At 43.2% G+C, this 14,308-nt stretch overlaps 1 protein-coding gene across 1 annotated transcript in view; it reads left to right on the top strand.

Moving 5' to 3' along the window:
- SORCS1 (sortilin related VPS10 domain containing receptor 1) overlaps positions 1-10,651 on the top strand; it is a 436,617-nt gene extending 425,966 nt beyond the window's left edge. Inside the window, exon 27 of the mRNA XM_083616531.1 lies at positions 10,512-10,651. Within this exon, the coding sequence (XP_083472657.1) occupies positions 10,512-10,636 (125 nt within the window). The 3' untranslated portion in view covers positions 10,637-10,651. The remainder of the gene's footprint in view (positions 1-10,511) is intronic.
- The last annotated feature ends 3,657 nt before the right edge of the window (positions 10,652-14,308 follow it).

Below are 14,308 nucleotides of genomic sequence, written 5' to 3'. Positions count from 1 at the left end.
ATTTTATTCAAGTTGGCACCCCTGGTGTCTGGCCTAACAATGGTGCCTTCTGCCAATGTAACCCTTATGCTAGTAGAGCAGCACCAGCACAAGGGGGCAAGGAAGGGAAGATGAACTGGTGATTGCAGAGTTAACAAGCACAGGGTGTCTTTAGCAGGAGAGCTTACAGAATTCATTATTTGTGATTTCTAATATGCACTGATCTGAAACACACATTCCAGACTAACGTGTGGATCAGAACCCTTCAACTTTAATTGTACTGGGCTCTGGCAAGCCTTTTCAATAATGGCCCCACATCTAACGGCATTCTATTAAAAAGTGCATTTAGTTGGGCTTTAAACTGTTTTAAACAGGTGATTTTTTTTAAAAAAAATGAATCGACTCTTTTGCAGTTTGAAAATTGTTTTATGATTTTAATGTTCTTTTGTAAGTAGCTTGGGTAGCACTTTACCCTGAAAAGCAGCATATATCCCATACTGTATGTGGGGATGCCCTGGAAGATGATGCAGAAACTTCAGCTAGTGCGAACTGCAGCTGATTGGCTACTGAGTGGAGCAGCAAGACAGAGCCACATAACACTGGCTCTTAAAGAATTGCACCCTCTTTTTAATTCAAGGCATTGCAAATGAATTTAAAGCCCTAAACAATGTCAGGCTTAATTGCTTGAAGCAGTGTATCTCCCAGTATAGTCCTGCCTGCAATGTTTATGCTCTGTGTGGTGACATGAGAAAGCACCTCCTTTGTAATGGCACCTTGTTTATGAAATTTCCTCCCCTCTGAAATTTGCCAGGCCCCAAGTTTGCTATTGTTTAGTCACCAGCTTATAACATGGCTGTTCACCCAAGCCTCTGGTGATTTTTAATAATTTGGGGCTGATCTGCAGCATCTGGTGGTTTATTTATTACAAATCATTTCAGTTTTTTTAATTGTTCCCTGCCAGGAGATCTCAGGATAGATCGCAAAATTAAATAATAATAAATAGAAATACTTTAAGTAAAACACAAAGGTATTCTGAAGCCTATCTGGGAGTTAATCACAAGAATGGTGAGCTTGGAGAAAATGATCTGTTGCTGCTCTGTAGCTGCATGTGCATCCCTCTATATCTAACTTCAATCGTACCGCTGAAGAGAGAGGTCAGTTGCTTTCCAGTCTATCTAGACTAATCGTATACAGGATGTCCTATAAAATAACTCTTGACTTCCTGCCAAAAGCAGCTTTGACAAATCCAATAGCATCTGAACTTAGTGCTTTGTTCAATTTATCTCAGACTTTTATAAAGCCACAAGTACACAAGAAAGAACCATTACTACTAGGTCAAACAATGGTTCATCTGCCTGATATGTCATATTCAGGCACGGAGAAAGCAAATCATGTTGAAGGCTCACAGTATCCCTCCCTGACCTTGTGAAATTAAGCATAGATTCTGTCCTACCGACCCCCCTTAGTGCCATAATGAAACACCTTGGGAGATTTCAGCTGGCCTCTTACATATAGATGGGGCCAGGCCATGTGGGAAGAGACTCTTTGCTTAGCAAGGCAACACACCCATCACTTTGTCACAGCTGGATTAGCTGGTTACCCTTCGGGAGCCAAGTAGAATTTTTTGGGGGGTGATCCTGCAATTGGCTACTGGGGTCATCTTTTCCCCCACTGGCTTTGCAATAGATGATTGGCCCAGATGTGGTGTGAGTTTTACAAGCTTTGGTGACAACAGCAGAGTCAGAAACCTGTCCCCCCCAGGGCGCAGTGGGTTCAGACTTGGAATTTGAGCTGAGTGAACAAGAGGCTGGCTCTGCAGATGAGGGAGAACTGTTAGATTCCAGACAGGACAGCCCAGGGCTCCTCCTTCCCAGGAAAGAAGCCATTAGCTCACAAGGAGAGGAAGAGTTGCAAGTTGGCCAAAGCGTTGCCAGGCAACCATCAGGTAAGCCAGAATCTGTGTCTTCTGGGGAAGAGACAGGCCAACCTATCAGTCCTCACAGGAGGAGATGGGAGACGCTCAGAGAACTGCGGGAGGGGATGAGGAGAAAAGCAGGGTTCTGGCGTCCTTCCTGTTGGGGGCAGGATTCTGATTTAGACTGAGCAACTCCTTTGCTGAGAGGAGGCAAGAACCCTTGCTCTGGATGTGTTTTCTTGACGCCTTTGGTAAATACTCTTATCTACTTGGTTGGATAGCGTCTTCGAAGCTACAAACATGAGTCTGACCAAACTGCGGGAGGCAGTGGAAGACAGAAGTGCCTGGCGTGTTCTGGTCCATGGGGTCACGAAGAGTCGGACACGACTAAACGGCTAAACAACAACAAACTTGCTACAGATACATCCAATGGTAGCCCTACTCAGCATAGACCCACTAAAATTAAGGAATGTGATGAACTTAGGTTTGTAAATTTAGGTTTACTCTGAGTAACCCTGTACATTTTTTCCTGTACATTTATTCTCTCTCCCTCCACTTTTTGTAAACTGGCAATTTAGCCCGAACCCCTGACCATGTCTGAGCATAGGAGCCCTGGTGCAGAGAGATTACTGCACAGGTCTATTTCATTTCTATTATTACCTGCTGGATAGCTCAGTTGGTTAGAGTGTGGTGCTGAGGTTTGACCCCCATAAGGGACAGCTGCACAGGGACTTGATGATTCTCAGGGTCCCTTTTACTTCTGGGTTTATATATATATACCCCACAACTTCCTTTAAAGGAGCCCGTGCATCCAAATGAGTCTTCTAGTATCCTTCCCACTTAAGTGGAAAAAATGTTTAAATTTGAAATATCTTTTTTGTAAGAAGGCATCACTTTTTTAGTGCAGCATTCCGTGAGAGTCAGAAACCTGCTGCTATTTTTTCCACACTTATTCACAGCTGCAAATATAATATTTTCATCCAGTAAACAGGTAAACAGGTGAATATTTGATCTGATATCCCCTACAGCATCCAGCTATAGGTATAGACTAACACTATGTACGACTTGTAACAATATGGCATTTCCTTTGTGATTTTTTATTCTTTCCTGTTACTAATTACAAACATTCACTTTGCCTTTTAATTACTGCGTAGTAGCATATATAGCTGATAATTTACAGACTCCACTGTAATTATGTGATCCTTTTTGGGAGGGGTGAACAGCTAATTCACACCTCAGCTGTCTGTGGTGCTTCCTATTTTATTCATTTACCTAGATGAGACCTAATTGGTTTATCACTGAAGACAGTGAGAATTCTCCCTTTGAATGCTAAACAAAGGGGATTACTGTAGGCATCAATATCTTTTTTTATTAGACAACTTCAAATCCAATGTTGGCATACCATTGATGTTAACATACCTTAAAAATCCACAGCGTTTATCCTACAAAAGAAATCAGACAGAAGAGAATAGATGGATGTTGATTTTCTATAGTTCCTTTTAAAAGCATTTCAAAGAGGATGGAGGCAAATGTTGTTTGGTCTGCATTTCAAAGCAAGCCAGCTGAATTTGCACTTCCCAGACTAACAGACAGATCAGAATTCATTTATGCTTAGGAGTGTGCACTTATAAGAATTCTGATGCAGTTTTGGCTTAAAAATGCAAATAAATGTTTATTTTAAGGGGTGGGAATTATACAAATATGTGCATTTTAGGGGAGATGTATATGAAAAAGCAGAGAATTTTAAATGCAAATGTGGAGTATACATGATATTGAATAAAACAGGATGGATTGAAATGGTAATAAATTGATCCATCCATTCCAGTTTCAAAGCAACCTTGACAGAACAATTCTATTCATGCCTACACAGTACTAAGGTCGATCAAGTACAATGGAGATTACTACCAGGAAAGTGGATACAGGTCTTGGGCACCTAGGCTTTCCTCCCCTAAAAAACCCCAATGCATTTTCTGGGTCTGATGCCCAAAATACGCATTTTGGGGCTCTGTGTGAAGTCACTTTTTCCGGGGTGGGGGGACACAACACAAACTTTTGTGAGATCACAGTGCCCAAAATGGCTGTCGTTCTCTCGCGATAAAAAAAATGGGATGTCCTGGTTCTTTCGGGACACTAGTGGGATACGGTCTTAGGGTCGTAGTTCAGTGGTAGACCACATACTTTGCATGAGGTAATTTTAAACTCTTTTAGTATTTTAATTTTTGTATGTATCAAAGTATGGTTGCAGATTTCTCTCTGTTTTATTGTTTTAGTAAACAGCTTTGAGGTGTTCTTGTTGTTTTTTACAATCAAGCAGTGTATAAATTTTATGAAATAACTTAAATAAACAAATAAATAAAATGACCTATGTTAAATCCCTGGCCTCACAAGGTAGGGATATAAACTTCCTGTCTCGATTCCTGGATGACTGTCAATCAGCAGACAACGATGAGCTATGGTCTGATGTTTTGATATATGGCATGTTCCTCATGGGGTCTGAATAAATTTTGCAAAAATATTGTTCCAACCTCATATTGTTGATAACTCCCCCATTCTGATATTTCTTTCCTAGAGAAATTCAAAAATAACTATAATTTCCTGCATAATGATTTATAGCACAGACCTTTAAGTCTTCTGATGTTTGGGACTGGGGAAACCAGGACTTTTGTTTTCTCATCTGACTGGAACACAAAGAGTAAAATACAGAATGTAAAAAGGAATTTGGCTATTCCTCCCTCTACTCCCAAAATGAAATTGATTATGCACATGCAAAGATCATTAGCTGGCTAGAAATAAAATATGCTAATAAGTGACCTTCTCTGGCACATATATTTTCAGTTTGACCCCTGTGTCAAATGTGCTGACCACCTAAGCGGGTTGCGATCCTCTGCTGTCCATCAATATCTCTGCAACTCTTCGATTGGACATACTTAGAGGCTTTTCACTAGGATGCTACAAATAGCACTACCATGTTTTCCTTATCAGTCTTTCATCTTGACCTCCATCAGCAGACGAGGAAACAGGCAGGAAAGGGCACACAGTTTCCATCAGTCTTTTCCTAGGCCTGTAGCATTAATTTCCCCTTCATCCCCTTGGTGCATCTTTGTGGAAAGAGGCTGCAAAGAGAGCTCAGCATCTCTAATCCATTATTCTGGGGACAGCCACAGCTTGTCTTTATTACCTTGATCTCCACAATGACTCGCATCATGGGCCAAAGATTTTGACTGGGAAAAAGATGAAAGGAGTTAATTGAAAACTATATAAGCCGGGTTGGAAAGCTGGCAAATGTTTTAATTTCATAATGAGACTGTTCGATGCAGGTAGATGGCTCCCCATTTGATAAACCAATTAGAAAAAGTAAATTGCTTTTCTGAAAGACCCACACAAAAAGAGGATTATATTTGCAGGGAAACCATGAAAAATTGTTTGAATATCAACAAGAATGGCAAGAACAAAATGAATCAGCTTAACAACCGCCAAAATATGAACTGTTTCATGATAGAGGAATAATTCCTGTGCTGCACAGCCTAAGAGTTATTCTTTCTAGGATAACAGTCTCTCTCTCTCGCTCTTTACCCCCATTCTTTTTCAGAAAAACAAAGGATAACTAAACTCTGAAAAGAGATTTCTAGGAATAGGGCAGTAGAGCTAAAGAATGCTAAAATGTATGTGCAAGGAACTGGCTCAGATTTGAGGATTGTCTATTATTTCTTATAAACTTGATCTTTCATTCTTAATTTTCCGTTTGCTGAGATAAATGCCCTGGACCACTCACATGGTCAGTGTAATGTTTACATCAAGGGGAGATCAAAAGTGCTAGGGTTGTTGAGTCTAATGGGTGCTCAAGAGCATTCCTCTTTTCTGTTTCAGCCTAGGATCTGTTACCTCACATGCAGCCCAAGTATTTATTTTCAGTTGGTAAAAATTGTATGTGAAGTGGCACTGAGTCTGACTAGTTTTGTGACAGCTAAAATCATGACACAGAGAAAAGGGAGAAAAGGAGGCTCACCACCTTTGGCAGTCTGATGAAAATTAAGCCCGCAAGCAAACCAACCCGATATTACCAAGATGTTGGCTAAACAAAACTCAAGCACAGCTACAGTTTATTTAAAGGATACACGATGATGATTTTAAAAAATCTATTTGCCCCATGGGAGGTCAAGAAGGGCCCATGAATTACCACCACAGCATTACTCTTGCCTCCATTTTGTGCTTGAGGTCTGAGGTGACTTTGTGGAATTGCTGCAATCAGAGAAAGCATGAAGGATGCCAAGAGTAATCACTGGCAGCCTCGGAGTCAGGGCTGGATGAAGCATTATTCACTGTGTTGATGTTTATTACACAAACAGTAGTCAGCTACATCACTCAGGTGTTAGTGGGCTGAGTGTCTCGGCAAACTGCATGCATTTTTTTCCTGAGTGTACATAGATAACCAATAGGACAACAATATATGCCATACTATTTGCTACAATTGGTGCATAACGCAACTAAAAATTTTTACACCCCCCCCACAACAGAGGCTTTTTCTTGTCCTCCTTGCTTTTCTCTCTCTCACACAGACATCACCTGAATCCTTTTTCACTATTTCATCTCCACTTTCATTGTTTCAAGAAATTTGAAGTCATTGCGTACTGCTTATAAAACAACGAGTAAATTGCTGAAGCAACCCCTCCAAACCCTTCCATTTATCTATTTGATTATTTTGCTGTCATGAATCAATTTATCTGTTAACTCCATTGTTGTTTTTGTTTGCATTGTTACAATGATAATGAGAAATATATTAAAATGAAACTTCACTTTCCACTTCATTAATTTCGAAGTGGCAAGCTCGACAACAAACAAGCAAAAAATTAAGCAACCGGCTTTCTCATATCTAGGCAGCTGTGCACATGAACCCCTAGCTTTCCTTTCTCTGGAATATTGCAGGACCCTGGCTGCAATTGGACAAGGACTAATGCCACATAAGTGAACCTTAGGTTTGTGTACTTCCTCTGACTGCTTTCCCCTCTTGCTTGATCACCAGGAGGAGATGAGAAGCATTCACTTTCATTTTCAACTAACTGCAGTGAGACATTTTATCTGAAGTGGGATGAACTGTGGTTAGCTTAAACAATGGTTTGCAGCAACAAGTCAACTTCAAGCTGTGGTTTCTCATCCTGACTTGTTCAGTTAAAATTAATTGCAGCTCCTGGGTTGGACAACAAAACAATCTGCCATTAGTTGGAAATGAAAGTAGATGCTGCTACCTACTTGTAACCATGTTGGAGGAGAAGAAAAAGGAGCAGGTTCATGCACATCTCAGCCAGGTCAGTGGAAGCCCTGCATAATAACAATAACTGAATGAGGTCCAAGAACTGTCTGGACCTATTGCCCTCTTGATAGCTGTAGGACAAATCAGTTATTACCATACCTTTGTTCTGTGAAGCTTTTAATGACCTGGTTATCTGATATATCACTGGATGGCTACTAGGGAGATAGTTGTTTTGGTGGTGGCACCCCAGTAATGGAAACCATCACCCCAGAGAGGATCATTTCATCTTTTCTCAAGGTCTTTTCAGTACCAAGGGAATCTGTTTGTATCTACCTCCCTCCAGTTCCATGCAGAGAAACCAGTCAAACTGGTGGTTGTATCTTACTTCAACATTGTCAGCAGGACATCATTCTCCACTGCAGCTGAGGGCAGCAGGGTAGCTTAGAGGACACAGTGCAACCCATGTGTCTCTCACGCACTGTTCCATACTCCAATGCTCTTTGCCCACCAACATCTGCCTCCTGAGGTAGCTGCCTCACTCTTCCTAATGGCAGGGTTAGCCCCTGTCAGAGCTGCCCAAGGTCCCAGCTCACAAAGAACCAATGCTGCTTCGTTGTTAAGTACAAAAGTCTTTATTGAAGTTCAGTTTCACTTCCAGAGCCGCAGCGCGCAGCTCTACATCTCAACTGTCAGACCGCTGATGCTCCGTCTGAGTCTCCTCCCCCCTGACACCAATTTAAGATTCTAGCCTTACTCCACCTCTTCCTCTGTTCCTTCCGCCTCTGGTTCCGCCTGGCCGTTGGGGTCTCGCCCTTTCTAGACTTCTGACGCTGAGTCCCCTGAGCCTTCCCCCTCCCTCCGGCGGGCTTTAGGAGCTGGTTCCCCATCCGGGTCTCCTGCTGTTCCCCGCGCCTGTACATTTGAACTTGGCGCGCGCGCCCAGCCGGTAACTTTTCTCCTGACCGTTTCACTGCTGCTGCTGTCACTGCTTCCCCCTCTGGGGGGGCTAGCTGCAACTGACCTCCCCTCCGTTGGAGGCGTGGTCAGCCCTGACTCACTTTCTCTCCCCGCTGGAGGAGACGCTGGCCCTGACACATGTGACTCTTCCCCCCCACTACGCTCTGGTGGGGAAACTGGTCCCGATCCCCCACTGCTGCTTTGGGGTTCCCCTCTGGCTCCTTGTTTCTGGTGCGTCCCCCCTGGGACCCCCCTTGCCCTGACCATCGGCGCCCCCTTCTGGGAATCTTCTGATTCGCTGGAGAAGCTCATGGAATCTCTCGGGCCACTGTCATACTCCCCTACGCTGCCCTCGGATTCTTCCCCTTCGCTCTCCATTTCCTCTCTCCCCAGTGCTCCTGCTCCTGAGCCCCTGACAGCCCCAATTAAGAGGTGGGGAGAACTCCCCCAGAGTTATACCAGCCAAGGGCATCATACTCTTGGAGCCAGGGAAATTATTAGGCAGGCTTCAGTTTAGATCAGCAAACTTTTTCAGCTGGGGGCTGATCCACTGTCCCTCAGATCTTGGGGGGGGACCTATATTTTGAACAAGAAGAAAAAAATGAAAGAATTCCAATGCCCCACAAATAACCCAGACGTGCATTTTAAATAAAATGAAACATTCTACTCATGTAAAAACAGGCTGATTCCCAGACCGTCCGCAGGCTGGATTTAGAAGGCGATTGGCCCGGATCTGGCCCCAAGGCCTTAGTTTGCCTACCCATGGTTTAGATTCAGTAAAGACCCTTAAAGCCACTGCAGTGCATGCTGTGTGGCACCATTCCAGCATTTGCCTGCTTCTTGTAAACTGAAGCCTGTGGATGGTTGCCACACACCAAGTCAAAACTGATTGCTTTGCAATGAAGAAATGGCTATGCTAAGGGAGAATGCTAGTGTCATTTTGATTAAACCCTTCTTCGTTTTACACAGAGTCTGTTGACAGGGTGCTAGGCTCTTGTCTCCTTTACTGCCAGAGGTAAGATTCTGGGGATGTAGCAGAGTGAGCTGGCCAGTTGTCATTGAATCTGCCAGTGTTTGGAATTACTTCCTTGCTGATGGAATAGGAACAAGGAGAGGTCATCTCCGCAGAGAAGAGAGGATCATAGTGGATGCCTTTTCATGGCAATTAGACCCTTGTTGTAACAAAGAGGAGGTGGAATCTGAAGATTCTTCATCTACCAAGTCTCCTAAGAGGCAAAATTGAAACTCATGGGAAAGGGTTGAAAGGTTGGAGGATCAACTTGAAGATGACAATTTCTAGAAGACTATTAATTCTTTTCACTGGTACTTTCCAGTTAAAAGACTTCAAAGTATTGGGGTGAACCTTTTGCTGACACTGCCTAGGAAACGGCACAAAGCTTGTTTTTACAGAAATTAGAGTGTTAACCTCTGAAACATCACAGAAGCAGGAAAAAAATACAATTCCTTCTCTTTATAAACTGACTTTTGTTCAACTGGGGGACCCAGTGAATTAAAAACATCCATTTGGAAAACTGAATTCTGCTTCCCATGGTACTGAATAGGTGGCAATAATAATTTTTATTCTGTACATAATAACATAAGACTAGTCTGGTGGATCAGGCCATTGCCCCATCTAGTCCAGCATCCTGTTCTTCCAGTGGCCAACCAGAAACCTGTGGGAAACCAGGGAGCATGACATGAGTGCAACAGCACCTTGCCCTCCTGTGGTTTCCAGCAACTGGCATTCAGAAGCATTGCTGCCTCCAACTCTGTAGGTAGGGCATAGCCATCAAGGCTATTAGCCATCAATAGTCCTTTCCCTCATGAACTAATGAGGAGTGACCACCTGCTTCTAGAAGAGAGGTCCATAGCTCAGTGGTCGCATACATGCTTAGCATGCAGAAGGTCCATCCTAGAGCCAATCTCTGGCATTTGTGCTTAAAAGGAACACAGCACAGGTTGGGGGGGAAATCACTGTTTGGACCATGGACAGCTCCGTAAACTATAGACAGCTATGCGATGACCATGGAGAGTTCCTGCTAGTTTGAGAAAATGTCTGGCAATATATGGCAACTTCATATGTTCGGATGGATTCAGCTAACCTGTTCTTCTAGCAGAATCCAGTGCAAGGACTCCTACGAGTGCAATGGGGCTCTCCCCCCCCTACTCCTGAATAACCCCATGTTGTCCCTAAATTTACTCTGGTGGGTTGGGAGGACAGTATGTTGGAGGGAGAAATGCTTTCAGTGATGGAACAATGTCCTTAGTACTATGTTTCATTCTACCCATTATGTTCCTATGCTTCAGCAATGGCTGTGTTTCATTTCACAGGTGGTTACATTTCAACAGCAACTAAAGAATTTGCTCAATGTCATGTCAACAAAGTTATTTTTTTGTATCTGGCACATGTAGGAAACCGTCTGAAGACACAAAATGCAACAACCTTGCTGAAGTCTATGTGTGGTCAGCACCTGGCTGGGATCCTTGAGTTGTGTAGGAGAAATGTGAGATACATATACAATGCATGGAATAAATAAATACTTGGGATCAGAAACCTTGAATGGTGAGTCAAGAAGCTGCCAGTGTTGCTTTTGTGGCTTTTGTGTCCTTCGTTGCCAGCCTTGACTTAGTGCTCAAATTTCATTCTTGAGACAGAGACAATTAACATTCTGAAAGCTGCTGCAGATATTAATTATTTCATTACGTAGCAGCCCATGCATTTCTGCTCAAAATATTATAAAAATGATACAATAAAATGACCTGGTGCTATACCTATTTAAAAACACATTAAAATGGACTTGGGAGAGAAGAAGGAAAACTTACAGTCTGGGCAATTCCAGATGTCTTATTAATTGAGCGTTCAACTTGATTTGTTTCCACCAAGTTTACATGATACCCTCTGTTTCTTGAACATTCATTTGGATGTATTTAAAGGGTTGTTATATGATGTCGCATCAAGCAATTGCTGTTCCAAACTTTCAGGAGTGTTTCCCCATCACTTTTCTTTGCCACAAAAGTCTGATTTTGGAAGCAGGTTTGTGATGCAAGAGCACCAAATCCACTGCAACTGCACAACCTGAATTTGCCAGTATGCAACTATATCCCATGCACAAGACAGTGGCAGTCTGGAAGTGACCTATGACTTCAATCCTCTGTACACACTTACCTGGGATTTAGGCCCACTGAACTCAGTAGCAATTACTTCTGAGTAGACATATATAGGAGCAAACAGCAGCTGGAAAATAAACAAGTCTTCAGGTTCTTTCCTCTTTTAACTTTTATTTTTTCAGTTCTAACAAGAAAATGATCAGCATTAAGAAATTAACAATCTGAATGTGTAATACAAAATATTAAAAATCAAAGTGTGAAGTCATTTCAGTGGTTGATATATTTCTAGACATTCATTTCAGACGTGTTAAAATCACTTCAATAAACATTTTTTACTTACAAATTTGTCGTGATTTTTTCCCTTTCCAATACATTATATGACTCCATGTGGTACAAGTGAGAAGACATTCACTTGTTTTTTTGAAAAGTGGTAACCATCTTGGGGTATATCCTCAGAAGAAGAGTTCTTGTAGAAAAAAATAAGGTGTTAAAGTCACATATATAAGTTACTTTCACACAGTTGCTTACTGGATTACAACTATAAATTTAAAAGGTGATTCACATATCACTCAAGGAAAATATACATGCCACCAGCTTAATATGGCATTTTCCTTTAGTAAGGAGCCACCTCCAGTTCACACTCATTAGCTGGCATATCTTGCGTCTCAAATTTCTGCACAGTGTTGCGCCATTGGAACAGATGGAAGGAGGCTGCCACAAATGAGCAAGCAGCACTTTTAAGCCCTTGAATTATATATTTTTTCTTACAAATATTTGCCCTTTTGATTTTGACTGATGGGTACAATCTGGTATATTAGAAACACAGAAAGTGCCAGCATTGTTCATTCACAGGAGCAGATGGCAGTCTTGATATCTGCCACCTCTACAGAACTGTGTTTAAACTGATGGAGAGATACCATAGCTCAGTGGCACATGCTTTGCATGCAGAAGGTCCCATGTTCAATCCTTGATAGTTCTGGTTAAAATGGTCAGGGAACAAATGATGGGAGAGCTCTGAAACTTGTAGACATGACAGAGAAGTTCCTGGGTAACAAGCCTGACAAATGGCAGCTGAATAGGGCTTTGTGTTAGGAACTTTAAAGTTGATTTTACAGTGGGAAGTAATAAAATGGATTAATTTCTCACATAAAATAGTTTTCTCTGATTACAAAGTACACTTGTCAATCACAGAGGATCGTGAGCCCCCAGAGACATCTTGGCAGGGCTGGTTAAAAGGGGAGGAGGAATGAAACTGGACTGTGGAATTGAATCATAGAATTGTAGAGTTGGAAGGGTCTCCAAGGGTCATCTAGTCCAACTCCCTGCAATGCAGGAATCTGAGTTAAAGCATCCATGACAGATGGCCATCCAACTTCTGCTTAAAAACCTCCAAAGAAGGAGAGTACACTACCTTCCAAGGCGGTTCTTTCCATTGTTGACCAGTTCTTACCAGTGGTGGTGAGTGAGCAGGTGTAGGCGTTGTGCAAGCAGGTGGATGGGCAACTGGGGGGGGAGGATGGTGCTGGGGTGTATGTCCCTATTTACCCTCTCAAAATATTGGAGGGTATGAGTGGGTTGTTCAGTGAAGGTCCTGCCTCAGCACCATTTTCTGTCCCAAGAGTTGAGGGTGGTTCTTCTGGGGAGGTTTCTGGGACTGGATGTGACTGTGGCAACTCCACCTCCATCGCCAAGGATGTGGCAATGGGTGCAGTGGTGTGAGTAGGCCCAGCCGACTTTAAAAAATGGAGCTCAAGGGGCATATCAAGCACTGGGACAACTTGTTAGATTCTGTCTAGTCAGGAACCTTGGAGCTCTGATATAACTGCTGACCTGTGAACCTTGTAACCTGATATATGTTTGGGCACTGTCATGGTTTTTGGAATAAAGTATGTGGCAATAATTAAGCCAAGAGTCTGAGTATTGTATCTCCAACTGGCAGCCATACCACAAGGGAACTCTCTCACCTCTCACCCTCACCCATTCCTGGCATCTTCCTTAATTTCACTACTGTATTACAAAGCTGATGCATCACTGGGACTGGAGAACAGTCATTCCCTCTTATTACAAGCTTGACTTTCCAGTCACAATGGACCTCTCCCTTCACATCCTAGCCTCCATCTTTTCCAGTTCATTGCACCTTCATTTATAGCATTATGGTAAGCTCAGAATTATTACTATTAGTTTCAGTAGACCTTTGCCTGCAGAGTGGGGTTTTTTTTGGGGGGGAGGGGTAAGGTCTGGATCATTGAGGTCCCACAAACCATTGCAGGTACCTGATTTAAATTATGCCACCTTGTAGACATACTGCTTCACATCTAGAGAGGGTGAGGCCTGGGGGGGTGGAAAAATTGGGGGGGGGCTGTTTTTTCTTTTTCTTTTCAATTTTCCGGGTTTCCCCCCAGGCCTTCCCATCTCTATTCACATCTAACAAGCCAAAAAAAGACATGTGAGGCACCCCAAGATTCAAGATTCATCCAAATCTAATGCACATTGCGTGGACAGGCGGAGTCCCCAGATCCCCCGCGGTCCCCCCGTCATGCGGAATAACGACTCGAGACAACGTGCTATGGGATTAAATTGGCCACAACTTTATTAAATTTCAAATGTGGGTAGACCTTGGCTCAGGCATTGGGCGTTCTCCCTCCCCAGTCCCCAGCCGGGGATCTAGGGAGCATCAGGGTTATCCAGTGTGTGTGGGGGGGATGGGCCGGCTCTGGAGAACATATGTTCAAGCAGAGACAGCCGCCCCCGTTACGCCGCCGCCGCAGGGGAGAGCAATGACAACCTTTCGGCGCACGGCCAAAGCCTCCCTTCAGAAACCCCTTTAACGGGGAACCCTGGTATCGCCGCCGCAAAGAGGAAGATGGACTAAAGGATTCCGCCCAAGGCCTGATACCGCCAAAGTTGTGACGTTTTGCTACGGGAAAGGCGAAACCTGCCAATGCAGGGAAATTCCTTTCCGGCCCTTTAACAGCGACCTTACGTAGCAGCGCCCGCATACCTGTGAAGAAAAGTTAACCTGCGAAACCTGTGAAGAAAAGTTAACCTTCCAAATAAGACATTAACTGAGGGTGGGTAGGGTGGGAGAAGCTCTGGAGCCA

Source organism: Podarcis filfolensis, assembly GCF_964270895.1.
Source record: "Podarcis filfolensis genome assembly, chromosome: 5".
NCBI classification, from domain to species: domain Eukaryota; kingdom Metazoa; phylum Chordata; class Lepidosauria; order Squamata; family Lacertidae; genus Podarcis; species Podarcis filfolensis.
The sequence above is the reverse complement of the archived record's forward strand: the minus strand, read 5'-3'. Positions and strand labels throughout refer to the sequence as shown.